At 47.2% G+C, this 27057-nt stretch overlaps 1 protein-coding gene and 1 long non-coding RNA gene across 5 annotated transcripts; both read left to right on the forward strand.

Moving 5' to 3' along the window:
* Positions 1 to 6974: 6974 nt before the first annotated feature.
* Positions 6975 to 10125, forward strand: LOC147577072 (uncharacterized). Its single transcript, XR_015255975.1, has 2 exons — positions 6975 to 9208; positions 9462 to 10125. It is a non-coding gene; the product is annotated as an uncharacterized LOC147577072 (long non-coding RNA).
* A 3525-nt stretch (positions 10126 to 13650) lies between these two features.
* Positions 13651 to 25571, forward strand: ZNF620 (zinc finger protein 620). 4 transcript variants are annotated; one of them, XM_025913729.2, is made up of 4 exons: positions 13651 to 14034; positions 20399 to 20552; positions 21173 to 21286; positions 23713 to 25571. In XM_025913729.2, the coding sequence occupies exons 1-4, from the start codon at positions 14011 to 14013 to the stop codon at positions 24717 to 24719; spliced, it is 1299 nt and encodes a 432-aa protein (XP_025769514.2). In that variant the 5' UTR covers positions 13651 to 14010; the 3' UTR covers positions 24720 to 25571. The 4 variants fall into 4 exon arrangements, with proteins under 4 accessions (XP_025769514.2, XP_086576641.1, XP_086576643.1 ...); XM_086720515.1 differs by having other exon boundaries at positions 13656 to 14034; positions 20070 to 20552; XM_086720517.1 differs by having other exon boundaries at positions 13656 to 14034; positions 20379 to 20552.
* The last annotated feature ends 1486 nt before the right edge of the window (positions 25572 to 27057 follow it).

The raw sequence follows: 27057 nt of genomic DNA on the forward strand, positions 1-27057 counted from the left end.
TTTTTAAGTTCATTTATTTTTTTGAGAGAGAGCGTGAGCACATGAGTAGGGGAGGGGCAGAGAGAGAGAGAGACAGAGAGAGAGAGAGAGAGAGAGAAAGAGAGAATCCCAAGCAGGCTCCTCACTCTGTGCTGAGCCCCACACGGGGCTCAATCTCACAGACCGTGAGATGATGATCGGAGCTGAAATGCAAGAGTCGGACACTTAACCGACTGAGCCACCCAGGTGCTCCGGTAGGTACTTGTTTTTTGACAAGGGCCATGTGTAGCTCACTGAAAGGACAGATATGTAAAAATAAACTCACATCACTTAAATTCCAACATACGGTTCTTCCAAGAGTTTTGTTTTCTCTGAAGGTGAATTGACTATGTCTAAACGTACTGACTCCCCCTGCCCCCCAAACTTATTATGTTAACATGAGCTGAGGACTGCCCACTTCCTTTACGAAAGGGATATGGGTGTCATATTACCTGAATCATTTAGTTCTGAGACTTTTACCTTTATCAGTGAGTTGGCTATGTTATTTAGGACTCTTTAAAATGAACAGAAACCTGCAGCGCCTGGATGGCTCTGACTCTTGATTTCGGCTCAGGTCATGATCTCATGGTTTGTGAGTTCAAGCCCCGCATCAGGCTCTGCACTGACAGTGTGGAGCTTGCTTGGGATTCTCTCTCTCTCTCTCTCTCTCTCTGTCCCTCCCCTGCTCTCTCTCTCTCTCTTTCAAAAAAAAAAAATAACAAACTTATTTCAATTAGTGTAAGTACACTTAATTATAAGGATTCCTAAATGTATCCTGGCACCAAAGGCAAGAATATGCAGCAGGAGATTTGGACCCTGGAAAACCCAAGCAGGAGCAACAGGCAGTCCCCACTCTTTCTTCACGTCTGATCCCTTCTCCCCTCTTCAGCTCTGCTGTCTCTATCCCCAGGCACACGGCAGAGGTTGCCCCAGACTTCATGTTTACAACTCTATCCTGGGAGTAGCCCAAAGAATTTGCCAGACTGTGACAAATCCCTGGGAGAGAGAATCTGATTTGCCCAGTTTAGGTGTGTTCACTACTCTTCTCTGGCCAAGAGATTAGGTCACATAGTGTGGATGAGGCTGCTGGGGTCCCACCCTGGTAAGGGGGAGTTAACTGGGCTAATCAGACACCAGAAAGATAGCTTGCTGACTTCTGAGATCACAACCTTTTCTCTTGTTTCCATTGTTCCAGGTCTCCCGGCAACTAAGATAACTGAGGAGAAGCTTCTGGATATTTTTTTCCCAATGCCTGGAAGCTTTTGGGAATTTAGCTTTGACAGCCCCCTTATGGGAGATGTTGATCATCCTCCATTAATGTTTCTTGGTTCACGGTGCACTCTCAGTCTGTGCATTCAGATCTTTTTTTTTCTTTTAAATTTTTAAAAAGTGTTTATTTTCAAGAGAGAGAGGGAGACAGCGACAGCAAGAGCAGGGGAGGGACAGAGAGAAGGGGAGACACAGAAACCAAAGCAGGCTCCAGGCTCGGAGCTGTCAGCACAGAGCCTGATGCGGGGCTCGAGCTCACAAACCCTGATAACGTGACCTGAGCCAAAGTCCAACGCTTGACCGACTGAGCCACCCAGGCGTCCCTTCAGATCTTTTGTGAATGGCTTGTGACTGGCTAGTCTGGGGTGGAAGAGCTGGTGGGGTTACAGGAAGTGAGGTTGTGGTCCCCTCTGGTTTCCCTACACTCTGTGCGTTTGGGATCAACAGGCACTTCTGGCCCTGGGCTGAGTGAGGCTGAATCGCTATGGCTCGTGGGCTTTTTCCTCTGGGGCCTGGAGTGTGTGTAGCCCACTCAGCAACCGCAAGCCTGGTGCCCTGGTTGGAGCTCTTGTCTGGTTCGACTCTGGTCGTAGTTGTTGGTTTTCCTGGTCTTTCCACAGCCACTCCAACATGGAAGCTGGCTGGTGATAAAAACAATGTGGCTGCCCGGTTTCTCCTTTAGCTACCACTGCTGGGCCTCCACAAGGAATAGACTTCTGGCAGGTTCTCCCTTGTACCTGCCTTAACTGCCCCTGCCACAGCCCTCGTCCCCTGAACCGGAGATTTCTAAGTAGCACCTTGGGAGAGATCACGTTCTGTACATTCTCTGTATCCTTTACCCTAACAGAGATCGGGCATGGTGTGGGCGGACCTCCTCCCGCAGTCCGGCCTGTCCAGTCTAAATTGCAACGCACTGGACTGTCCTCAGCGTTTAAAGTGTGGGGTCGGGCTAATTCTCTAGTTTCTGGCCTTCTCCACAGGTTAGTACTCAAGCATATCAAGTCTTTCCCTGTTCACAAGACCTCAGAGGTTAGAGGGAACAGAGAGGAGCACAGACTTACACACTGTTCATTAATCTTCACCGGTCCAGACCCTGGACTGGGTTCCAGAAATAGTGAGGGCTTAAGAGACTCAAACGGCCGTTGCCCCATATGACGCACACTGCTGGGCAGTGTCTGGCTTTTCAATCACAGTTGCACGTGGGACCCCCAAACATTTGCAAGGTCGTTCCCGGCCTTGCTGCGGCCCCATCTGTGGCCAGCCGCTGAGGCCTGTGCAGGCGGAGTGGCAACGAGACTTCAAGACCGCCGCTAGACCTCTGCAACGCTGCCACCTGCAGCGAGAGGGCGCCGCTGTGCAAACGGGGCGCGGGGGCGTCCAGGACCCGCGCACCACACGGACGGAAACGTCCAGACTTCCTAGAGGGGGAGGAGGGCTCCCGCGGTGCTTTCGGCTCCTCGCCGGTTCCTGGAGACCCCGCGCTCCCCCAGTGCGGGCGCGGCGGGACTCAGGGAGCCGATTCACTGATTCGAGGCCCCTCGGCCCTCGGTGGTCTGGGCTGGCCAGCCTTGACCTGGAAGTGCCTGGCCGAGGAGGCCCCTTACCTGCGCCCCGGCCCGCGGAGGGGCCTCCTTCGTCCTCGGGAGCACCTGCCGCGGCCCGTTCCCTGTTGCGCCTGGGTGTTGGCGTCTCCAGCTTCCCGGGGGACCGACCGACCAGGTCAGCGCCCACTGCCACCCAGCTGCGCGCTTGAGCATCTTTTTCCTGCATTGACCCGTGGCCTCGCCGCCACCTGCATTTCGTCCTGTAGCCCTTCTGGGTCCAGGCGCCCTCTGCCTTCTTTCTGTCCAGAGGCTGCGCCTCTTGGTCGTGGTGTCAAAGATGAACAAAGCCGGACAGGTTTTAACCAGTAATAACTATCGCAGGAGAGAAGAGAGCCCAGGGTGACTTGAACTCGGCCTTGGTACGGAAGTGACGGGACCTTTTAAAAGGAGAATGGTGGCGGAGGGGGCGGGAAGGGGTGGCTTAGTATGGCGTCAAGGATGTCATGTGGAGCCCATGAGGGCTTGCCCACCCGGCTCAGAGAAGTTTGGCTCCAGCACCCCCACAGGGCCTGGGAGACAGGGGCCCTGTCTTCGAGTGTTGGCTGGAACAAATAGTACATTTTTTTGGCAGCCTTGAATTTTCTCGGTCCAAGAGAGGCTAGGGTCATCCCTGGGATGTGACCTTGAGCTGTCAGAGACTGTTTTTTGTTGGTCTTTATAGGCTTAGTAGAGAAAGGGCTCGGGGAGCCTGGCTAGAGTTTGGTCAAGGACAGAATCTTTGTCAATGGCCAGGGTCACCGAACACGTTCAGTAAAAACGATTTTCTACTCCAGCCCAGGTAGTCACTTAAGCCAGGATTTTCCTCCACTTGGTTCTGGAGAGTGGGGTGTAGCGGTTAATTTTGAGAAGCCTTGTGCCTCGCCAGCAAGTGGATGGAAAAATAAACTGAAGGACCAGTTGTCACTGTGGGTGAGGGTAGGGGCCGGGCTCCCCCGCAGTGGGAGGACAGTCATTGTTCTAAGAGCCCAGGAGTCCGGGGACGGTGGGGAGAGATGGGCGAGCAGTGCACTTATGGGCTGCAAGATAGGGGCAGTCTCACTTGGAGGGCTTCTGCTGTCTTAGACCTGAGGCTCTGCCTTTTCCAGAGGCAGAGAGCTGTGCCGGAAGCTGGGAGTCAGCAGCCATGTTCCAGAGAACGTGGTCTTAGAGGTGATCATGATAGGCTTTCTGGGATCAGCTCTCAGGCCTGGCCTGGCTTTCCCCTTGCTCCGTAGTTCTGGAAGGTGTATATGTGTCTATTCGCAGGAGGGTGTGTTTGTTTGGGGAAAGCAGTTTGAGGTGAGAGGAGATTATCCAGGGAAATATCTGTGATTAGAGAGAGGACATGATGTTCAGAAGATCCATTTAGATGTGTAAGGTGGGAGCACCTGCCAGTAGAAATTTCTGGGAGCTATAAATTCATATCACTTTTTTTTAACGTTTATTTTTTATTTTTGAGGGCATGCACACAGGCGAGCTGGGAAGGGGCAGAGAGAAGGAGAAAGAGGATTTGAAGCGGGCCCTGTGCTGATAGCAGGGAGCCCCATCGGGCTCAAACTCATGAACCGTGAGATCATGACCTGAGCCGGTTAAATGTTTAACCAACTGAGGCACCAGGCACCCCATAATCCATATCACTTTCAACAAATGAATCTACCAACAGGCAGGAAAACCCTTTTAGGGGACTACGTTCGCTCTGTAAATTGTTTATGTAGAATAGCATAAGTTAAGACCTCCCTGTTCATTCACCAGATATATACTGAGCACCCTGTGTGCAATGCCATGAAATAGGCTTTGGGAGTACCAGGAGAACAATACTAATAGTTACATAACGTACTGACTGGGCTCTTACTTTGATAGATTCATTCATTTAACCAACATTTATGGAGTTCCTACTTTGTGCCAATGGTCCCCAAAACTGCCTTCTTGGAGCTCTAGGTTCTACTGGGGGACACAGACAACGTATCTGTGAGCGTATAGTATGCTATCAGGGAGCGATCCACGTTAAAATGGAAAGGTAAGGAAGGGGACAGAAAGTGACAATAGTGCATTGAGTGAAAGGCCATGCTATTTGAGCAGAATAGCGTGAGGGAGCAAACCAGGCAGAGGGAACATCAGGGTCCAAAGGTGTGACCTCTCAAACTATTTGAGTTTTTTTTTTTTTTTAATTTTTTTTTCAACGTTTTTTATTTATTTTTGGGACAGAGAGAGACAGAGCATGAACGGGGGAGGGGCAGAGAGAGAGGGAGACACAGAATCGGAAACAGGCTCCAGGCTCCGAGCCATCAGCCCAGAGCCCGACGCGGGGCTCGAACTCACGGACCGCGAGATCGTGACCTGGCTGAAGTCGGACGCTTAACCGACTGCGCCACCCAGGCGCCCCTCAAACTATTTGAGTTTTTAAGCAACAGAAAGAAGGCGAGTATTTCCTAAGTGCAATGAGCGAGGCAGGGTAGCTAGAGATGAGGTGAGAAAAAGAGAAGGACAGAGAGAGAAAGGGACAGAGGGAGAGAGGTGAGCCACTTCTTGTGTGGCTTTGATGTTGTGTCCTTGGGCATGGCCTCCTGTACCCAGAGTTGTAAAGGAAGGTCTCACTGAACAGGTGATGTCTGCTCAGAGATCTATGGAAAAGGAAGGACCAGGGGAGAGACCGACACAGGTTGGAGAGCAGACACAGAAGCCGTGAGGCGGGAGAGAGTTGGATTTGTGTGGAGGAGAGAAAGGAAGCCAGGTGACCAGACACAGAGCCCAGGAAGAGTGTCGCGCTGGCTGAAGTTGTAGAAATGCAGAGGCCAGATCTGTAGGAGCTTAGCTCATGGGAAAGACTTTGGATTTCATCATACGAGCAACGGTTGGCCATTGAAAGGTTTTTGAGTGTTTCATGAAGACTTTATGAGATTGCTTGGGCTCCTGGGGGCACCTGCGTGGCTCGGTCAGTTAAGCCTCCAACTCTTCACTTTGACTTCAGGTCACGATCTCACGGTTTCTGAGTTCGAGCCCCGCATCAGGCTCTGCACTGACAGTGTGGTGCCTGCTTGGGATTCTCTCTCTGCCCCTCCGCAGCTCATGCTGACTCTTAAAAATAAATAAAACCTTAAAAAAAAAAAAAGAAAGAAAGTCCGTTGAGGTTTAAGAGGCTAGTTAGGCTATTGCAGGAGACTCTTCAGGAAATGGTTGCTCCCTTGTTATAGGATGTATTGCTATCTGGGTCCAGCAAATTCCCTTTCTTATTTTCTCAGAATATTTTTAGCTGGTCTTTTCATCTATTCCTCCATATAAATTTCAAAATCCAGATTCTTTTTTTAAAAGTAATTTATTTATTGTTTAATTTACATCCAAGTTAGTTAGCATATAGTGGAACAATGATTTCAGGAGTAGATTTCGTAATGCCCCTTACCCATGTAGCCCATCCCCCCAGACTACCCATTTAGTCTGCCCCTCCAGCAGCCCTCTGTTTGTTCTCTATATTTAAGCGTCTCATATATCAAAATCCAGATTCTTTAGGACTTTGGAATAAAAATGATTTCCATTGGGATTGCCCTGATTTATGGATCAATTTGAGAAATGACAGTTTCACAAAATTAATGCTCCTAATTCAGGAACATTTTTTTTTTTAATCATTTGTTCAGGTCTTTTATGTTCTTCAGTGAAGGTGTGTGTGTGTGTGTAAACTATAGCTCTTGTCCGGTTTCTAATTGATTTGGGGGGATATAGTATTCCTTTTTCTTTTTTTTTTTTTTAATGTTTTATTTATTTTTGAGGGACAGAGCATGGGTGGGGGAGGGGCAGAGAAAAAGAGGGACAGAGGATCCGAAGTAGGCCCTGTGCAACAGAGGGCGCAATGCAGGGCTCATTCTCACGAACCATCAGATCATGACCTGAGCTAAAGTCAGCCACCCAGGTGCCCCAATATAGTATTGATTTTTCTCTTTTTAAAAAAATTTTTTTAATGTTTATTTTTGAGAGAGAGAGACAGAGTGTGAGCAGGGGAGGGGAAGAGAGAGAGGGAGACACAGAATCCAAAGCAGCTCCAGGCTCTGAGCTGTCAGCACAGAGCCCAACACGGGGCTCGAACTCACGAACTGTGAGATCAAGCTGTCAAAATTGGATGGTCAGGTGCGCCTGGGTGGCTCAGTCAGTTGGGCGTCCGACTTCGGCTCAGGTCATGATCTCGCGGTCTGTGAGTTCGAGCCCCGCATCGGGCTCTGTGCTGACAGCTCAGAGCCTGGAGCCTGCTTCGGATTCTGCGTCTCCCTCTCTCTCTGCCCCTCCCCTGCTCATGCTCTGTCTGTCTCTGTCTCAAAAATAAATAAAAACATTAAAAAAAAATTAAAAAAAAAAAACAAACAGAAGTGTTGTAGAACACTTGGCAAAGGCTCACTGGAGCACCAGCCCTGAACTGGAAAGGACAGTCCCCAGGGATGCATGCGTGCGAGAGTTCTGCACATTCTGCCACATATTTGTGTTACCCTCCCCCCCTCTGCCCCCCCATACGTTTTTCTCATGTAATGGGATATGTTAATGTTCTACTCTTTTCAACACAAAGGTGTATTTTAATTACAATTAGAGGAATATAGTCTTCCGTGAACTAGCCTGGGGGAACATACGTAACATTATCATTCATTGTTTCTATGAGAACATGTAAGGTCACTAAACGTTGAACGTTTTGAGGCATTCATGGTCATAACTGGGATGGAAATTAGCTTTCTTCATTTGAAAGAAGTCCATTAAGAAAGATTTTTTTAAAAATCCAGAGAGTATTTTGTGGCCTTTCCTATTCTTGTCAGTCTATTCCAATTTCTCAAATTATACAGAGTTTTCATATAGCATTTCTCCTTCTAATTCAGCCCTACTGTTACCTTGAAGCAGTCCCTTCTCAGGAAGGACCCCATTCTAGGAAGGACTTAAGACTATTTTGGTGAGAAAACTTCCCTGCATCTACTGTGAATTCTCTTTTTGGGTTTCTGTGTAGCCTGTTAATGACCTTCACAGGGGGATTCAGGGGGCTTTTCTTCCATTTGTTTATAATGGGTATGCAATAGGTAGAATTCAAGAGAAAAATCAAAATTCAAGCTTAGTGCATCCAGATGTAGTTTGAGTCAATCCCAGATCATCTCTTTTTTTTTTTAATTTTTTTTAACGTTTATTTATTTTTGGGACAGAGAGAGACAGAGCATGAACAGGGGAGGAGCAGAGAGAGAGGGAGACACAGAATCTGAAACAGGATCCAGGCTCTGAGCTGTCAGCCCAGAGCCCGACATGGGGCTCGAACTCACGGACCGTGAGATCATGACCTGAGCTGAAGTCGGACGATTAACCAACCAAGCCACCCAGGCGCCCCAATCCCAGATCATCTCTAACAAAAACCATTAAACCGTAGGAAAAAAGACAATGATTTTGATTTCTGGAAATTATATTTATTAGCTGTGTTTTCCTGTAGTGATTAGGAAGAAAACTTTTTTTTTAAGTTTATTTATTTATTTATTTTGAGAGAGAGAGAGAGAGCACAAGCAGGGGAGGCTCAGAGAGAGGAGAGACAGAATCCCAAGCAGGCTCTACACCGTCAGCACAGAGCCCCATGCAGGGCTCAAACTCAAACTGTGAGGTTGTGACCTGAGCTGAGCCCAAGAGTTGGTGGTCACTTGACTGTGCCACCCAGGTGCCCCAGGAAGAAAACTTTTAAGTAGAGAGGATCTTTGGTACAGCAAGTAGGGGTCCAGGGAAGCTAGGGACGCACCATGTTTTTTCACAGTCTGTAGGAGAGAGGAACCCCTGAAAAACCATTGTGTTGTAGCCATTTAGAGCAGGAGAGAAAAATATGGGATCTCTGGGGTCCTGTTTGGTGGACAGGAATTTGCCCTGCTCATGGCCCATCGTATGAGGACAGGAATACTGGGAAGGCTGAGACTCTGTGCCTTGAATTGTTTGTACTAGTCCTTCGTGGGCCGATGGTTTATTTATAAAGAACTTGATTGTGGGAGTAAATTTCAGAAACCTATTCTGCAGTGAGTTAGTGGTTCTTTATCAATGACGAGATAAAACAGAATAAGAGCCCATCTAGAATAATGCGTTAGATATTATACGGGAAAGATAACATCTTTGATGGAGAGAAAAACTGTACAGAAAAACTGTACAGATAAGAAAAAAAAAAATGTAAATGGTTGCCTCTTCAGCACTTGACCGAAAACGATTTTTTTCAGGTACTCAAGGACTAATGGAATTAATTTTGGAAATAGGATTTAAGCTTATAGTCAGAACAGGAACATTGGGTAAATGGTAGCAAAATGAAAGAAGATAAGCTAACTGAGCAGGAAGAAAAGGAATTTCCTTAGAAGAAAGTTCAAGTCTGGGGCGCCTGGGTGGCGCAGTCGGTTAAGCGTCCGACTTCAGCCAGGTCACGATCTCGCAGTCCGTGAGTTCGAGCCCCGCGTCGGGCTCTGGGCTGATGGCTCAGAACCTGGAGCCTGTTTCCGATTCTGTGTCTCCCTCTCTCTCTGCCCCTCCCCTGTTCATGCTCTGTCTCTCTCTGTCCCAAAAATAAATAAACATTGAAAAAAAATTAAAAAAAAAAAAAAAAAAAAAAGAAGAAAGTTCAAGTCCATAAAAGCCAGGCCAGGCAGATATAAAAGGGAGCAGGGAATTCATACATATATATAAAATGTGTGTATATAAAATGAGTGTGTATATATATGTATAATGTATGTAATGTATAATATACATGTATATAAACTGGCCCTGAAGATGTGACTAAACATCATTATTGGAGCATGTGCTCAGCGACAGAAGGAAGAATGAGGAGGACATAGTGTCCAGAAAAGCATGGGTCCACTGTGGGGAAATTGTGAAGACTCACTATGACAGTTGTGCAGCAGGACTGGAAACTTGTGTCCTCATACTGTTAGAGTGGGCAGTTAGGTTCTAACAGGATACTTGGAGGCCAGCCGTGAGGAAGTCATGGCCAGCTATTGGGAAGGTCAGAGGCCTGTCCTGGCACCACTCCACCACAAGCCAGATCAAACCAGACAGACCCAAGATGGCGGATGCCATGACAGGAAACTCCTGATCAAATTAGAAGAAAAAGCTCTAAACACTGCTTCCTTCCCCAGCTAATGAATATTACACCCCTAGTTAACAACTGTCAATCAAAGATAGAAACTGAATCCCTTGGGCATGCAACTCTCCCTCTCTCTTTCTCTCGCCCACTCTCATATCTTGAGTGTACTTCTCGCTTTAATAAACTTTTCCACTTGTGTCACTTGTCTACTGTGCTGTGTGTCTGTCTTTGAATTCATTCTCATGACAAGACCAAGAACTGTCAGCAACTCTTTTGGGTCTGGCTGGGTCAAGGCCCCAGGGCCCAGGGTCTCCCCAGTTCACCAGGCAACAATACCAAGGAGGGTTTGTGGAAAACCTAGGCTATCATAAAGTCAAGCAGTGAAAATAGAAAAGCAACTAGGAATTTTGAAAAAGTTGTGCAATATAAGAAATATAATCTTTGTATACCATTTGGCTCTGCAGCGAGCACTGTTTACATGGCATAGGGAAAAGGTCTTTCTGAGTTGCTGGAATGAGATAGAGATATTGTTGGGTGACATCTGGGCACTGCAATCATTATTGCCACCTGACAGATTCTGGCTGTGTTGCAGGGACCAAAAGGGCCCAGAATGTGTAAACATTCCTTGACATAGAAGTGCACACATTTGTGTGTAAATTCTGATTAGCTTACCTTGAGTATGAAAGCATGGCTCACAAAAGATGAGTTCCTCCAACACAGAAGGACCCACTTGAGGATCCTCTATGTGTAACTTGAGCTGCATCTGTCTGATACACTGGGTATATACCAAGTTCACCTGGTATGCCAGGACCCCGTAAGGCTCTGCTGAGCTGTGCTGCACCTTCTGCTTTCTGTGGTTACCTTATTTCCCATAGGATTTTGTAAAACTTCGCTAGTTAAATCTTCCCTAACCATATGTAAATGTTGCATGAAGCTTTCTCAGGGCATTTGTCATTTGCTAGCTTATAGCAGTGATAATTTGACATCGTTTCCATCAGTTTCAGATTTCTTTGTCTTTACTTTTTTTGGTATAAATGTTCAGATAAATGGACATTAAATATTCTACATATGCTTTGTAAAATCTTTTTTAAAATATTTTTTAATGTTTATTCATTTTTGAAAGAAAGAGGGAGGACTGGTCCACAAGTAGGGGAGGGGCAGAGAGAGAAAGACACACACACACACACACACACACGGAATGTGAAGCAGACTCCAGAGAGCCCAACGCAGGGCTCCATCTCACGAACTGTGAGATCATGACCTGAGCCTAAGTCAGACACTTAACCGACTGAGCCACCCAGGTGCTCTTGTAAAGTCTTAAGTATGTTGTATGTAACGCTTTCCTAAGAAAATGCTAAATGAAGATGTTCACACAGCCATTTTGCAGAGTTATTAATGAAAAGAATGACTTTTTGTGTTACATCAAATGTTGAAATAATTGTGTTTATCTCAATAAAATTTGTGTTCTGGCATAATTTATAATAGAGCTTAGAAATGTATAAAATCTTTCCGACGGATATTAATAGTATGATAGTTTGACTTACAATAAGTGCCTTAAGTCTTTTTGTTTTTAAACACATTGCCCTCATAGGGAAGATGCTCTTGTGTTTTTTTTTTAAGTTTATTTTTATTTATTTTGAGAGAGAGAGAGAGAGAGAGAGAGCAAGCAGGGGAGGGGCAGAAAGAGGGAGACCTAATTCCCAAGCAGCCTCCGTGCTGTCAGCGCAGAGCCTGATGCAGCGCTCGAACTCACGAACCATGGGATCATGACCTGAGCCGAACGCTTAACCGACATCAAGCCAGATGCTTAACCGACAAAGCCACTCAGCTGTCCCTGATCTTGTTTAAAAGTCCTTAATGCAGCCTGGCTGGGTCCAAGGACCCAGCAGGGGTCCCACGGGACCAGCCAAGAGGGTCCTTGGCTTCACCCAGAATGGAAATCAAATGTGAGCCAAGACAAGATGAGAGCAGAGTTTATTGAAGACCACAGAGAGAGAGTATAGATACATACAGAGTGTCTGGGTGACTCCAAAAGGAAAGAGAAGGAAAATGAGTCTTGGCTTTGCTTGGAGCCTGGCGTTTTTATCGAAGACAGTTGTCTCGTATACCTGTCTTCTTAGTAATCCAAGGAACAAAGATGAGTATTGAAGTGTCCTCCCTAATTCACTTACGCCCTGGGACCAGGGGTCTTGGTGAGTCATTGGTCCTGGAAAACTTTCACATGACTCCACTTGGTTCTTAGATGTTATCTGTTGTGTTGGAAGACGCCAGAGAAATTAAATCCTTGACCTTTACAAGGAGGACGTACATTGTTCTATAATGCCTGCAATAAGGGAGGGATGTAGGTTCTAACAAGAATAGAAGCAGGAAAAGGAGTGAAAAAGCAGCTTTCACGGGGTCTCTTTAGTTTCCCTGTCTCAGCCTGATCCCAGATCCTTTCCCTGATTCCATGTAGCCGTGTGATTCTCCTTCCCCCCACCCAGGCAGAAATCTGGAAGTGCGTTTTCTCAAACTGGTGAACCATAGATGTCCTTCTTTCAGGGACACCATGCAAAGCTGAAGGGGCAGGAATGATCCACCCAGTTCTAGAAAACGGGGATTGTCAAAGGATGCATACTGAATCTCTAGGCTCCTCTCCTTGCTCAGCTTCCAGAATGCTCAAATCATTCCTTCTAATCTTGGAAAACAGGGAATGTAGCCAAGGCTGAAGATCACCTGGCTCCTGGGGTCCCAAACAGACCAGGTTCGGCCACTCACCCACTGACAAAACCCACGGACAGCCTCCAAGAAGAGCTTCTTGAGATAGGATGGAGACATTTGCTTGGATTGCAAATATGTAATGAAGACCCATCACGGAGCTCTCCCATTGGCAGGTCTATCTGTGCAGGGGGGTACCCTGACAAGTCTTTGAAGGCTGGCAGGGATCGAGCTATATAAAACATTTAGCTTAATATGAGGGACACAGTATTCACAGGGAAGGCTGCTGAGCCATCAACTGAAATCTGTTTCCAGGCGGGGCCTGGAACATACATCCAGGGATAGGGTGGGAAAGGGGTCTAAGGCTAAATGTTAATAGGTTTTTTCCTAAACGGTGCCACATAGTGGCAGTCCCAGCAGCACTTGTATCTTCAAAAGCAAAAACACAATTAGAAAACCAAACAACTCGCAAGCACTTACCGTGTGCCAGGAACTACTATAATTACTTTGCCAACCCACTAACTCACTTAATTATTCAACCTCAAAAGCCCTTTGAAGTCGGTATCACTATCATACCCATTTCGCAGATAAGGAAACAGGTAAAGAAATTTGCTGCTCCTCCCACAGCTAAGAAGTGGTACAGCCAGGTTCGTGGACCTAGGTAGTCAATGCTCTCAACCAACACCCAGTTGGCTGTTGAGTGATGGGTCCCACTCTTCCCCCTACTGCAGCGCAGCCACAGAACCCAGGCAGGCTTTGGCACAGGTGGAGCAATGGTCCCTTCAATAGCTGGAAGGGCTGCCAGAAGTGGCAAACGCCAAGGAACCCTGGGTGATTCCCCGTCTGTGGCCTGTGCAACTGGTCTGTGGCCCGAGCTGGCTAGACGACATCTTCCGGAGGAGCTGCCGCGAGGGGGCGCTGCAGGACCCGAGCCTGGAGCCGGTAACTCTGGCTCGACGTTTCCCGGAGTAGAGACCGTGGCCGTTGCCGCCGGGCTGGGGAACCACGGAGACCGGGAAGTTTGCAGCTTCCTAGAGAGGAGGGGAAACGGCCCTACGCGCTTCCGGCGGCGCGGGTCCTAAGCTTTCCCGGGAGCCCTGGCCGACCGCCTTCTCGCGCGTTCCCTGCGTCCGGGGCGCGCGGCGTCAGCGGTCGCCTGGGCTCCGCGTCCCGGGAACGGGCTACCGGGGTCGCATCCCCGCGGAGTTCTTCAATGCTCGGTTCTCCGATCCCTGTGCCTCTGTGGTGAGAGGGGTTCCAGGACGCAGGGAGCCCCCGGCGGACAGACGGCGTTTGCGGGGTGCGCGGCAGCAGCTGTCCTGCCCGTCCTTTATTTTCTCTTCTGTCTCACCTCGAACCCCGAGGGCGTGTGAAACGGGGACCCCAGCCATGCTCCAGATCACGTGGCACCAGGTGAGCGAGCCTCCTCTCCGCCTCTGTCGCTCCCCCCTCTCCCCTCCCGTAACCGGCGCTTCCACCCTCTGATGTCAAGAGAGCAGCTGTCAGCCTGCATCCGGAGCCTGAGTTGTGCAGGTGTTCCTGGACTGGGGTCCTTGGACCCAGCGTGGGTAGAAACGAGACGGGACCCAAAATGTAAAGTCCCAAGAAAGGCTTTATTGGGGCTTATGCTCGAGCGCAGAAGAGCAGCACAAAGGGAAGAATCCTCAGGCTGACTGTCCGAGGAGAGGTCGGGGAGAGTTTTTTTTAAAGGTACTTCGGTGGGAAGAGGGGGCTGTCTACGCATGTAGAGGCAGGGATTTATTAGCACCTGCGCACTTCAAGGTCATGTTTCTTCATGCATCGCGTGCGTAATGATCGTGTTGAATCTGGGCCCCTGGGCATGATTTTTAGTATTATAATGAGGGGAAAATCGTGGAAGTTCGGCACTGGGTGGGGAGGGGGTGGGGGGGTTGGCTCTCGGAGCACACTGGTTTGGACCTGGCTGGGTTTGCTCCGTAGCTGGTGCTTTGCTCTACGAGCAAAGTAAAAATATCCGGTAGGGAGTTCTGCAAGAAAAGCGCTGACAGCCCGCAGGCGGCGGGGAGTTTCACAGGTGCACATGGGGCTTGTTCCCAAGGTTCCTTACTGTTTCGCAGGCTTGTATCTTTCATTTGCATCTGTCCCCATCGGGTGTGTTTGGACAGGGGAGGATGAGTTGAGAGGGACGGACAGATGAGAAGGCCCAAACGAAGACATGATCAGGATGGAAAAACAAGTGTAGGGGATTGATTGGGATAGGTTTGGCAATCGAGGCTGAAAAGTAGAAATTCATTAAACGGGAAATTTGCATCATTGCATACAGTGAGGACCCTTTTCACCTCTGTCCACAAATTGAAGTCCTTCCATGGATAAAGTAATTCTAGTATTGTCATTACTTTTTGGTAGATTCCGCTGGATGTTTACAGAGACATGCCATCTACAAATGAAAACAATTGTCTTTCTTTCTTTCCTGTCTGGATACCTTTTATTCCTTTTTCTTGCCTAACTGCACTAGCCAGAACCTCCATTTCAATGTTGAGTAGAGGTGGTGAGAGCAGGCATCTTTGTCTTATTCTTGACCTTAGGGTGAAAGCATTCAGTATTTCACTATTAAGAATGATCCTCACCATAGGGTTTGTTTTGTTTTGTTTTCTGTAAATGCCCTTTATCAGATTGAGAAAGTTCTCTTCTATGCCTAGCTTGCTGCAGGAATGGATTTTGAATTTTGACACATGCTTTTCCTATGTTGGTTTAGAGGATTATATGATTTTCCTGTTTTAGTTTCTTAATGTGGCAAATTACATTGATTTTTTTTTTTTTTCAAATATTCAACCAACCTTGCACTCCTTGGATAAAAACTACTTGGTCTTGATGTATTATTCTTTGACTATATTTTGGATTCTATTTTGTTAAGTTTTTGTGTAGAATTTTTGCATCTATGTTTGTAAGAGGTATTGATCTTCAGTTTTCTTTTCTTGTAATGTCCTTGTCCCATAGAATGGGAAGTATTTCATCCTTGTCAGTATTTTGGAAGAATTTGCATAGAACTGATTACATTTCTTCCTTAGGTGTTTGGTAACCAGTGAAATCATCTAGATGTGGAGTTTTCTTTCTGATAAGTTTTAAAGTACAGTTTCAGGGGGCGCCTGGGTGGCTCCGTCGGTTGAGCGTCCGACTTCGGCTCAGGGAATGATCTCACAGCTTGTGAGTTCAAACCCCGTGTCGGGCTCTGTGCTGACAGCTTGGAGCCTGGAGCCTGCTTCCGATTCTGTGTCTCCCTCTCTCTCTGCCCCTACCCGCTCCATTCTGTCTCTGACTCTCCCAAAAATAAATAAAATGTTACAAAATAATTTAAAATACAGTTTCAGTTCCTTTGTAGATATAGGGCTATTCTGTTTCTCCTTGAATGAGTGTTGGTAATTTGTGTCTTTCAAGGAATTTGTCCGTTTTATGTTGTGGACATTAATGGCATAAAGTTGTTCATAATAATTACTATCCTTTTATTATCTGTAGTGGTCACCTTTTTTGTAACTAATATTGCTAATTTATTTCTTCTCTTTTTTTTCTGATTCATCTGACCAGAGATTTAGAAGTTGCATTGATCTTCACAAAGAACTACTTTTGGTTTTGCTGATTTTCTCTATTTTTCTGTTTTATGTCACTGATTTCCACTTGGATCTTTATTTTGTTTGTTCTGCTAAGTTTGTGTTAAATTTGTTTTTTCTCTCGATTCTAAAGGTGAAGGTCACCTTTCTCTAGATTCCAAAAGGTGAAGGTCACCTTTCTCTAGATTCTAAAGGTCACTGGCTCAAGACATTTTTTCTTTTTAAATTTTGTAACACAGGCATTTAACACTATAAATTTCTTCCTAAGTACTGTGTTAGCACCATCCTTCATTTCGGTACATTGTGTTTTCATTTTCATTCAGCTCAGAATACTTTCTGAGTTCTTTGTTTTATTCTTCGATCTATGTGTTATTTAGACGTGTGTTATGTAGTTCATAAATATTTGGCAATTTTCCTTGCGTCTCTGTTATTTCTAGTTTATTTATTTATTTCTTTAAAAAATGTTTAATGTTTATTTATTTTTGAGAGAGAGACAGAGGTGAGCAGGGGAGGGGCAGAGAGAGAGGGACACACAGGATCCAGAGCAGGCTCCAGGGTCTGAACTGTCAGCACAGAGCCTAGGACGGGCTTGAACTCACAAACTGAACTGTGAGATCTGAAGTTGGACGCTCAACTGACTGAGGCACCCAGGCGCCCCTCTGTTATTTCTAATTTAATTCTGTTGTGGTTAGTGAACACTCTTTGTTTGACTTGATCCTTCTGATTTCTTCTTTATAGCCCAGAGTATGGTCTACCTTACAAAAGGTTCCTTGGACACCTGGAAAGAATGTGTATTCTGCTGTTGTGGATGGGGCGTTCTGTAAATGTCCGTTAAGTCAAGTTGGATAATAGTATTGTTCATGTTTGCTATATCCTCGTTGAGAGGGGTTATTGAAATTTCCAGTTACAATTATGGATTTGTCTATTTCTCTTGCAGTGTCATCAGTTTTTTGCTTCATGTATTTCGACGCTCTGTTGCTAACTGTATAAACATGTAGGATTGTGGGGGTTTTTGTTTATGTTTTTGTTTTTTAAGTTTTATTTATTTAGGTAGTCTCTATAGCCAACAAGGGGCTTGAAGTCACAACCCCGAGATCAAGAGTCGCATACTCTCGGGACTGAGCGAGCCAGGAGCCCCGGCATGTAGGATCGTTAGATGCCCTGATTCCTTTATGGTTATGAATGACTATCTTTCTCTCTTACTATTCTTTGCTCTGAAATCTACATTACCTTAAATTAATAGAGCCACTTCAGCTTTTTTTGGCTAGTGTATTTTTTCCCATCTTTTTGCTTTTAACGTATTCCTGTCTTTATATGTAATACGCATTTCTTAAAGTCAGCGTATAGTAGGCTGAGTTTATAATGTTTGCCTCTTGGGATGTTTAGATTATTTATGATGTGGTTGGATTTGAGTCTGTCATCTTCGTATTTGTTTTCTAATTGTCCCGTCTGTTCTTTGTTCCCTTTACTCCTCTTTTCCCACCTTCTTTTTTTTTTTTAATTTTTTTTTTTACTTTTGTTTATTTTTGAGAGACACAGAGAGACAGAGCACGAGTGGGGGAAGGGCAGAGAGAGAACGAGAGACAGAATCTGAAACAGGTTCCAGGCTCTGAGCTGTCAGCACAGAGCCCGATGCAGGGCTTGAACCCACAAACTGTGAGACCATGACCTGAGCTGAAGTTGGACGCTCAACTGACCGAACCACCCAGGTGCCCTTACTTCCCCAAAATATTCTTTAAAAAAAAATTTTTTTTTAGATTTTATTTTATTTTTTTTATTTTTTAATTTTTTAATTTTTTTTTTAACGTTTTTTTATTTTTGAGACAGAGAGAGACAGAGCATGAACGGGGGAGGGGCAGAGAGAGAGGGAGACACAGAATCGGAAGCAGGCTCCAGGCTCTGAGCCATCAGCCCAGAGCCTGACGCGGGGCTCGAACTCACGGGCTGTGAGATCGTGACCTGAGCCGAAGTCGGACGCTTAGCCAACTGAGCCACCCAGGCGCCCCTAGATTTTATTTTTAAGTAATCTCTACACCCAATGTGGCACTCGAACTTACAACCCTGAGATCAAGAGTCACATGCTCTGCTGACTGAGCCTGCCAAGTGCTCCCCCCCAAAATACCCTTGAGTGTTTTCTGGAATAAAGTTCAATTACTTAGGAATACATTTGATCCTTTTTGGTCTTGATTTTTATGATTTGGTACTAGGATCTGGAGCGGTGCATGGCCTAGAAATAATTATTCTCCACGACTGAGGCAAGAGTTTCCTGAGAGCTCTATTCAATAGCCCATGAATTATGGATTTTTTCCAGTAGAAATAGGTACTTTTACTGGCCCTGTGTGAACACCAGGCTTTGTGCCCTTCAGTCTTTTCAGATGAAAAGGGCCCTGGTCATTGTTCTGTTGAGTACTCTGGGGAACCCCTGCCCATAACCCCCCTGGGTTTGCTTCTCTGTGCAGCTCTCTCCGTGGTGTCCTGTCCTCTAAACTCCCACAGTCTTGGTCTCCTCAGAATCTACCAGGGAAGCTGCTGGGCTTTGCCTCATTTCCCCTCCCTGTGATGCAGCCTGGAAACCCTTCCAAGACAAGCTTGAGGCATCTTAGGGCTCACCTCTTTATCTCCCATCTCTTGGGGAATGTTGTCCTTCATTGCCATCAGATGTCGCTAACCTGCGAACCTGTTTGACGTAATTTGTCTTGTCTCGGTTTAGGCAGGATGAACCCGATCCCTTTGACTCCATCTGGACGGGAAGCAGAAGTTTTCACTCAGCATTTTTAAAAACGTTTTCCCATTTGGGGCACCCGGCTGGCTCAGTCCATAGAGCGTGTGACTTGCTCTCGGGTTGTCAGTTCAAGCCCCACGTTGGGTGTAGGGATTACTTAAAAATATATATATTTAAAAAATAAACAAAGACTTAAAACAAAACAAAAGAAAACGTTTCCCTGTTTGTTTTCGCTGAGTAGTCTGTTGCCATCTCGACTCCCCAGTCCTCTTGTGTGTGTTGTTTTTCCTGCTCTGGAAGCCTTTAGTTTTTTTTTTTTTTTTTTAAATGTTTATTTATTTTGAGAGAAAGAGAGAGGTACAGAGCGAGCGGGGGAGGGGCAGAGAGAGAGGGAGACAGAATCCCAGGCAGGTTTTGCACTGTCCGCATGGAGCCCAGTGCGGGGCTCAAACTCCTGAACCGCGAGATCAGGACCTGAGCTGAAATTTTAAGTGGGACGCTTAACCGACTGAACCGCCCAGGCACCCCTAGGTTGTTTTGTTTTGTTTTGTTTTGTTTTGCTTTAATGGTCTCATTTTTCCGCGACTGCTCAGTGATACGCCTCTGGGTAGGTATTTTTCATTTACTGCCTTAAGTACTCTGTGGCTCCTCACTCCTCCCTGGTGTTTTTAAACGGATAGAATATTTTATCAAGTTTTAAAAAGCAGAGCACACTTTAAAAATCCTGAGCTCAGGGGCGCCTGGGTGGCGCAGTCGATTAAGCGTCCGACTTCAGCCAGGTCACGATCTCGCGGTCCGTGAGTTCGAGCCCCGCGTCAGGCTCTGGGCTGATGGCTCGGAGCCTGGAGCCTGTTTCCGATTCTGTGTCTCCCTCTCTCTCTGCCCCTCCCCCGTTCATGCTCTGTCTCTCTCTGTCCCAAAAATAAATGAACGTTGGAAAAAAAAAATAAATAAAAAAAAATAAATAAATAAAAATCCTGAGCTCATCTTTGGTTTTGTTGGCTTCCCCCTCTGCTGGCGGTTAAGGTTCAGCTTTCTCTGCTCCTCTAATTTAGCTGCTATTCATCCTTCTGAAATTCTGTTCATGCGCCTAGTCTGTCTGACTCTTCTCCTGCTGGGCCGTTGTGTTATTGTCACTTCAGTGAGATTCGGGAGGGAGTGAAGTGCTATGGGCTGTGTTTATACCGCTGTCCCCTGTGCACGGACACGCAAAACCCCTGGAAGGGAACCGCAGGGGCCGACAGGCACGTAGACCCTGGCCCGGCAGAGTCAGCACAGAGGTGAGCAGGTGAAGGAAGGGCTGTTGGTGGGGAGGACTGCAGGGAGTCCTGGGCTGGCCTGTGGCTGAGGGCAGTACTGGCCGCCGGCTGCCCCCCGTGGGGGGGAGGGGGCCCCCGAGAGCTGTCCTTGGCAATGCCACCTACCCCGTGGGTCTCTGCCCTGATACTTAGGCTCCTCGGCCCTCACACAGGGCTTCAGCAGGAACCTGCTGTCTCAGGAGCCAGTGACCTTTGAGGACGTGGCCGTGTACTTCACGCAGAACGAATGGGTCATCCTGGACCCTTCACAGAGGGCTCTGTACCGGGAGGTGATGCTGGAGAATTATGCAAACGTGGCTTCCCTGGGTAAGGCATCTCTTCTCCTTGCTGTTTTCGCCCTCTGCCCTTTGTGCGTCTGCTTTCTTTCCTCCTTAGACATCACGGCCTCTCTGACCCTCACGGGCAGTTGCTACGAAGGCTGAGCTTTCCCGGAGGCTCGTGGGTGAGGAGAGTTTCGGATTCTCAGGTTTTGGAATCCACTGTCCCTCTGACCCTGGGAAGGGGCTCTGTCCCATGCATGGAGGGAGGGGAGAGCTCAGCAGGGCCCCTGGGCCTCTGTCTTCCAAGTTCTCTGACGAAGATCTGGGACTCCTTCGTGTGAGTGGGGGGAAAAGTTTTTTTTAATGTTTATTTATTTTTGCGAGAGAGGAGAGAGAGAGAGAGAGAGAGAGAGAGAGCCAGCAGGGGAGGGGCGGAAGAGAGGGAGAGAGAATCCCAAGCAGGCTTTGCACTGTCAGCACAGCACAGAGTCATTCCGGGACTCTGCCCCCCTTTGTGGGAATTTTCTGTCCTCTAAGATGGTGTAGACTGACTTCTCTTCGTTTCCCTCCCTGGCTCGGCGAACGAAGAAAGGTAAAGACAGCCGGGAGGGGATGCTGCTCTCTGATTCCCTTCACCTTTTGTTCCTGTTTCTTTCTCCTGGGCAGCTTTTCTATTCACCAGACCTGTTCTGGTCTCCCAGCTAGAGCGAGGGGAACTGCCATGGGGCCCGGAACCCTGGGAACCTGCGGGCAGGGAAGTCCTCGGAGGCATCTGTCCAGGTGAGCCTGAGAACCTACCAGCTGCCCATTTTGCTTAGGCTGCTTGCTTATTTCCCCATCTCAGTGTGTGCAGAGTGTTTCTTCTCTTGCGTGACTGTTTTCTTTCCTCTGGAATCATTACGTGGGATTCTGTGTTCGTAGTGGTAGCCGCCCCCCGCCAGACGAAGGGCCAGTCTCTTCCAAGGAAGGTATGGCTGCAGGACGCCTTTGCGTGTTTGTCTTTGCCTCTCCGCCTCACCGCCTGCCAGGGGATAGCATCTGGCTCAGCAGCTGTTGAACCATGACAGCCCTTTGGGGTCCTGTCTCATGGAAACAGTTAACTTTTCCACCAGTTTGTTTTTGTGGAGACGAGAATGTCAACCACCTTGGAGGGAAAGTAGGCTTCTGCGGCCTATCTGGCCGTCCGCAGCTTCAGAATATGTTATTTCTATGGGGAAAGTTTTTTTTAATCTTTATTTATTTTTGCGAGAGAGGAGAGAGAGAGAGAGAGAGAGAGAGAGAGAGAGAGAGCGAGCCAGCAGGGGAGGGGCGGAAGAGAGGGAGAGAGAATCCCAAGCAGGCTTTGCACTGTCAGCACAGAGCCCAGTGTGGGGCTTGAAGCCACGAACCGCGAGATCATGACCTGAGCCGAAACCAAGAGGTAGGCGCTCAATGGACTGAGCCACCCAGGCGCCCCACATGTTTTTAAAGTAAACTCCGCACCCAGCTTGGGGCTCAAACTCGCAACCCCGAGAGCAACGGTTGTGTGCTCCGCCTACTGAGCCAACCAGGCACTCCTCTATGGAAAATGAAATTACGGGTTCCCAAACACCGACGTAAGTAAAAAGAAAAAACAAAATTGTATAATTGAAAAAGTTATTGGAAGATAAAGAAAAATTCATTTTCCTAATGGGAATGGGAATTCGTTTTCCTAATGGAAGAACGCGGACATCAGCACGACACTCCCCCCCCCCCCCCCCCCGTTTCCCTTGCGTCAGTGGCCACTCGAAGTACGTCACCTTCCCTACACTTAGAAAGACTTTTATTTTAATAGCTGAACTCTCGAAGCAAAACTTGTTACAGAAGAACGGTGGACGACTTCCTCATTTCGAACGTTCGAATGTTGACCCAGGAATTAAAAGTAACAACACACTGTATATTTTTGCCTCTGATACTCCGTTTCACCCCTCCTCCGCCTATTAACATTGGGGGGCTCTTCAGACTTCACAGGGAGTGACCATTAATAATGCCCAGCTCCCCAGCTGCCCTCAGCCTTGTGTTAAGGTTGTGCCCTTTGGGTGTGATCCCAGGACTTCAGGCTCTCTGGGTAAACAGTGTTTTCTTTTTTTTTAAATTTTTTTTTTTTTTTTCAACGTTTATTTATTTTTGGGACAGAGAGAGACAGAGCATGAACGGGGGAGGGGCAGAGAGAGAGGAAGACACAGAATCGGAAACAGGATCCAGGCTCTGAGCCATCAGCCCAGAGCCTGACGCGGGGCTCGAACTCACGGACCGCGAGATTGTGACCTGGCTGAAGTCGGACGCTTAACCGACTGCGCCACCCAGGCGCCCCTAAACAGTGTTTTCTAACGCGCGAGTTTGCCCTGGCCCAGTGCTGAAGGCCATGTTAGCCTGCAGAAGGCCTTAGCGGCAGAGGGAAAGTAGCCTTTGGTTTTCTCTGTCTGGTTGGTTTTAGGATTTCACTTTCCTACTGCCGTATTAAGCCCTACATACGGCCCATGCAGCATTTTAGAGAGAGCACAAGAGTCATCACCAGGTCCTGTCCATCCTTAGAAGGGTTCTTCACATGCGCAGCACTCGCCCGTTTTAGAGGCAAGGCTCCACCTCTCCCGTCCTCCTAGCTTCCGTGGGGTTAGCCGGACCCAGTCCCCTCAGTCGCACCGTGGGAGCCTGCTGCTTTGCTAGAGCCAACTTGGTGACAGAGACCACTCTCTTCTCAAAGATTAGGACATGGACAGTGTTGTAAAAGATGAGCAGCCCTTCGGGAATTTCCGTTGTGGGACGCTTTGCAGTTTGAGGTGCTTGGCCTGTCCTTTCTTTGATCTGCTGGATTTCCTCTGACCTCGGGGTCTCTAATCATCCCTTCTCTATGTCTGCCCTCTGACCTAACCTGTTCACTTGGGAGAACACCATTGGTCGTCCTGCCCTGCTAGGTCGCAGTCTTTGCCGTTCTCTAGTCTTTGTCCTCTTTATGGGAGTTACCCCCGGCCTTGCTTGCCTCCACCCGTGGAGTCTTCATTTCACCTGTGGCACTCTGCTGTGTGGTGATGTTCGGTAGCCATTTTGTGTGCATGTTAGAAAATGGCCACACAGGGTAGATTAGAACCACTTGGCCCCGTTTCCCCTTCGGCACAAGTAGTTTCTTTTTGCGATATCAGAGGCTGACACTTGTGTGTTTTTGTTTTTGTTTTTGTTTTGTGATACAGAGCTCTGTAGCTCTGAGACCAGAGCTGAGAAGGAAGAGTCGAGCCCAAAGGAACACATTCCCGAAGAAACGGAGTCCCACAGACTGACGTTAGGAGGGCTACCAGGGAACGTTCCCCAGCACCTGGACTTGGGTTGCAGCCTAGAGCAGCAGCCTGGTCACTGCATAGCCAAGAAGACAAAGTCCAAGAGGAGAGCTTTCACAGATGGGCCAACCAGCTGTCGCGAGGCCTACGCCGTGGAGAGTGGGGAGAAGTGTGAGAAGTCTGGGGAAAACGTTAGTGTCAGCACACGAGTCTCTACAGATCAGACTGTTCCCGGTGGTCAGGTATCATACGAATGTAGAAGATGTGGCAGATATTTCAGTCGAGTGGCGGATTTTCAGGGATGTCACGCCGACGAAAGGTCTTTTAAATGCAAAGAATGTGGAAAAGCCTTCAGATATAACTCATTACTTATTCGGCATCAGGTAATTCACACTGGAAAGAAACCATTTAAATGTAAAGAATGTGGGAAGGGCTTAAGTTCGGACACGGCCTTGATTCAGCATCAGAGAATCCACACTGGAGAAAAGCCCTATGAATGTAAGGAGTGCGGCAAGGCCTTCATCAGCAGCTCCGTCTTCCTCCAGCACCAGAGGTTCCACACGGGGGAGAAGCTCTATGAATGTCATGAATGTTGGAAGACTTTCAGTTGTAGCTCCAGCTTTATCGTCCACCAGCGAGTGCACACCGGGGAGAGACACTACGAATGTAAAGAGTGTGGGAAACGATTGAGTTCCCCCACAGCCTTGACTCAGCATCAGCGCATTCACACCGGGGAGAAACCTTTCGAATGTAAGGAGTGTGGGAAGGCCTTCAGTCAGAAAATCACCCTGGTCCAGCATGAGCGGGTTCACACTGGTGAGAAACCGTACGAGTGCGAGGTGTGTGGGAAAACCTTCAGCTGGTGTGGGCGATTCACCCTGCATCGGAAACTACACACGCAGAAGGTACCCGTGCAAGAGTAGGGCTGTCCGCAGCTGTGGGCGCCGTGCCTCCTTGTTTCTCCCCACTCTCATGCTCTTCGTCAGTACGCTCTTGACAGCGAGAAAAGAAACAAACCGCTAAGTCACGAGTGTACGAGGACGGGTAACTGGCTGATACCTCGCGGGGTTAGTGGTGTCACTGAGTGTCCCGCGAGATGGATGAGGGAGGTGTGGGAGGACCTCCATCAGAGAACACCACTGTGAATTATCAAGAGTCCAGGCTTAAAGAGGAGACGGCAAAAAGTTTCTAGAGAAAACAAAAGACCGGGAATGTGAATGCATTGGATTTCATAACAGCAGTCTTGAAAGTTAGAGGACCACGGTGTAGGCCTTCAAAATTCAAAGGGAAAATAACTTCCACCCAAAATTCAGTATCCCCAAGTGTGAGTTTGGTATAAGGTATTTCAGACCTTTTAGATTTGGAACGTTTATGTCCGATGCATCCCTTCTCAGGTGTGTGACAGCAAACAAGGGGTCACTCAGAAAAGAAATGGACACCCTGTCAGTGTCTTTATATTAGGAGTCCCCTAAACTCAGAAACAGAGGGCTCTTGTCCCTGTGGAACCATGTGCACGGTGGAGGACATTCCTAGTAGGGTGCACATTTTCAGAGACCTACCTCGGGTGCAGGCCCACCCACACTGCTTACTCGTCATTACTTCTCACTACTCAGTTGCAGCCCGTGCCTTTGCAAAAGTTGGGGTGTATGTACCCTTTGAGTCAGATGCAAGGCCCTATTTATCATAAACTCATCTATCTCATTGCTGTTCTGTATCATGGAAAAAGTGACCATTGTTTTGTGTTACATGTGGAAACAAGGTGAGGTGTCCATGTGTTCTGTTGTAGCATCCCTCTTTTGCAAGCCGCTTGACTTTACCCGATGCGGGAAGCAGAGTAGTGGGTAACAACACCGAGACGGGCCGGCTTTGTTCGGAGTCTTGGTGAAGTTACAGACCCAACTAGTTTCCTTAGTAAAATCTGCTGACAGTCTACCTCAGAGGTTTGTGTTGAGGATTCACTGCATTAATACATGTCAGAGTGCTTAGAACAAGGACTCGAACGTAATGAACAAAAGTGTTATTATCATGATATCATTGCCGAGCTTTGCCGTCCGTGTGCACCAGTGAAACCGTCACCATAGTCAGGATAATAAACAGCCATAACCCCCCGAACATTGCTGATGCCCCTCTCCTAGCTTCCACAGCAGTTGCTGATCCGCTGTCACTTTGGATGAGTTTTGCTTCTCTAGGATTTTATATCAACAACGTATTGTATGTACTCTTACTTTTGGCCTGGTGTCTTTCACTCAGCATAATTATCTTGAGTCACTCATGTTGCATATGCGTTTTATCAGTGGTTATTTTCTTTCTTTCTTTCCTCTTTCTTTTTCTTTCTTTCTTTCTTTCTTTCTTTCTTTCTTTCTTTCTTTCTTTCTTTCTTTCTTTCCTTTTCTGTCTTTTTCTGTCTCTCTTTCCCTCTCTCTTTCCCTCTTTATCTCTCCCCCTCTCCCTCCCTCCCCCTTCCTTCCTTCCTTCCTTCCTTCCTTCCTTCCTTCCTTCCTTCCTTCCTTCTTGGCAGTATTACACTATAGATACACAAAAATTTGTCCATTTATCTCTTTTTTTTTTTAATTTTTTTTTTTAACGTTTTTTATTTATTTTTTTGGGACAGAGAGAGACAGAGCATGAACGGGGGAGGGGCAGAGAGAGAGGGAGACACAGAATCGGAAACAGGCTCCAGGCTCCGAGCCATTAGCCCAGAGCCCGACGCGGGGCTCGAACTCACGGACCGCGAGATCGTGACCTGGCTGAAGTCGGCCGCTTAACCGACTGCGCCACCCAGGCGCCCCTGTCCATTTATCTCTTGATGGCCATTTGGGCTGTTTCCAGTTTTGGGTTATTATAAATAAAGCTGCTATGAACAATTGTGTTTTAAGTCTTTGTAATGACATATGCTTTTATTTCTCTTGGGTAAGTAAGAGTAGTGGAATGTCTGGGTCATAAGGTAAGTATATATTTACATTTTAAGCATCTTCAAAACTGTTGTGCAAAGAAGATGTATCATTTTATATCCCTGCCAGCATTGTATGAGACTTATATTTCCAGTCCATGTTTGGCTATGCTCAGTAGTGCCTTTTTTTTTTTTTTTTTTTTAATTTTAGCTATTCTAATATTTACATGTGCTTCTTTGCCTTCCATTATGTCTTAGGTCCAGTGTCCATATCTTTTGCTTGTGTTTTTATTATTGGGTTGTTTTCTTTCTTTTCTTTTCTTTTCTTTTCTTTTCTTTTCTTTTCTTTTCTTTCCTCCCTCCCTCCCTCC

The sequence above is a fragment of the Puma concolor genome, chromosome C2, assembly GCF_028749965.1.
Source record: "Puma concolor isolate L17-30 chromosome C2, mPumCon1.1.hap2, whole genome shotgun sequence".
In the NCBI taxonomy this organism is placed as follows: Eukaryota; Metazoa; Chordata; class Mammalia; order Carnivora; family Felidae; genus Puma; species Puma concolor.

Bases quoted from the DNA above. Each gene is read 5' to 3' on its own strand.
- ZNF620 (XM_025913729.2), top strand. From the start codon at position 14,011: ATGCTCCAGATCACGTGGCACCAG. The intron at 20,553-21,172 runs GTAAGGCATCTC...TCTCCTGGGCAG, and splicing joins TGCAAACGTGGCTTCCCTGG to CTTTTCTATTCACCAGACCT. The intron at 21,287-23,712 runs GTGAGCCTGAGA...TTTGTGATACAG, and splicing joins CCTCGGAGGCATCTGTCCAG to AGCTCTGTAGCTCTGAGACC.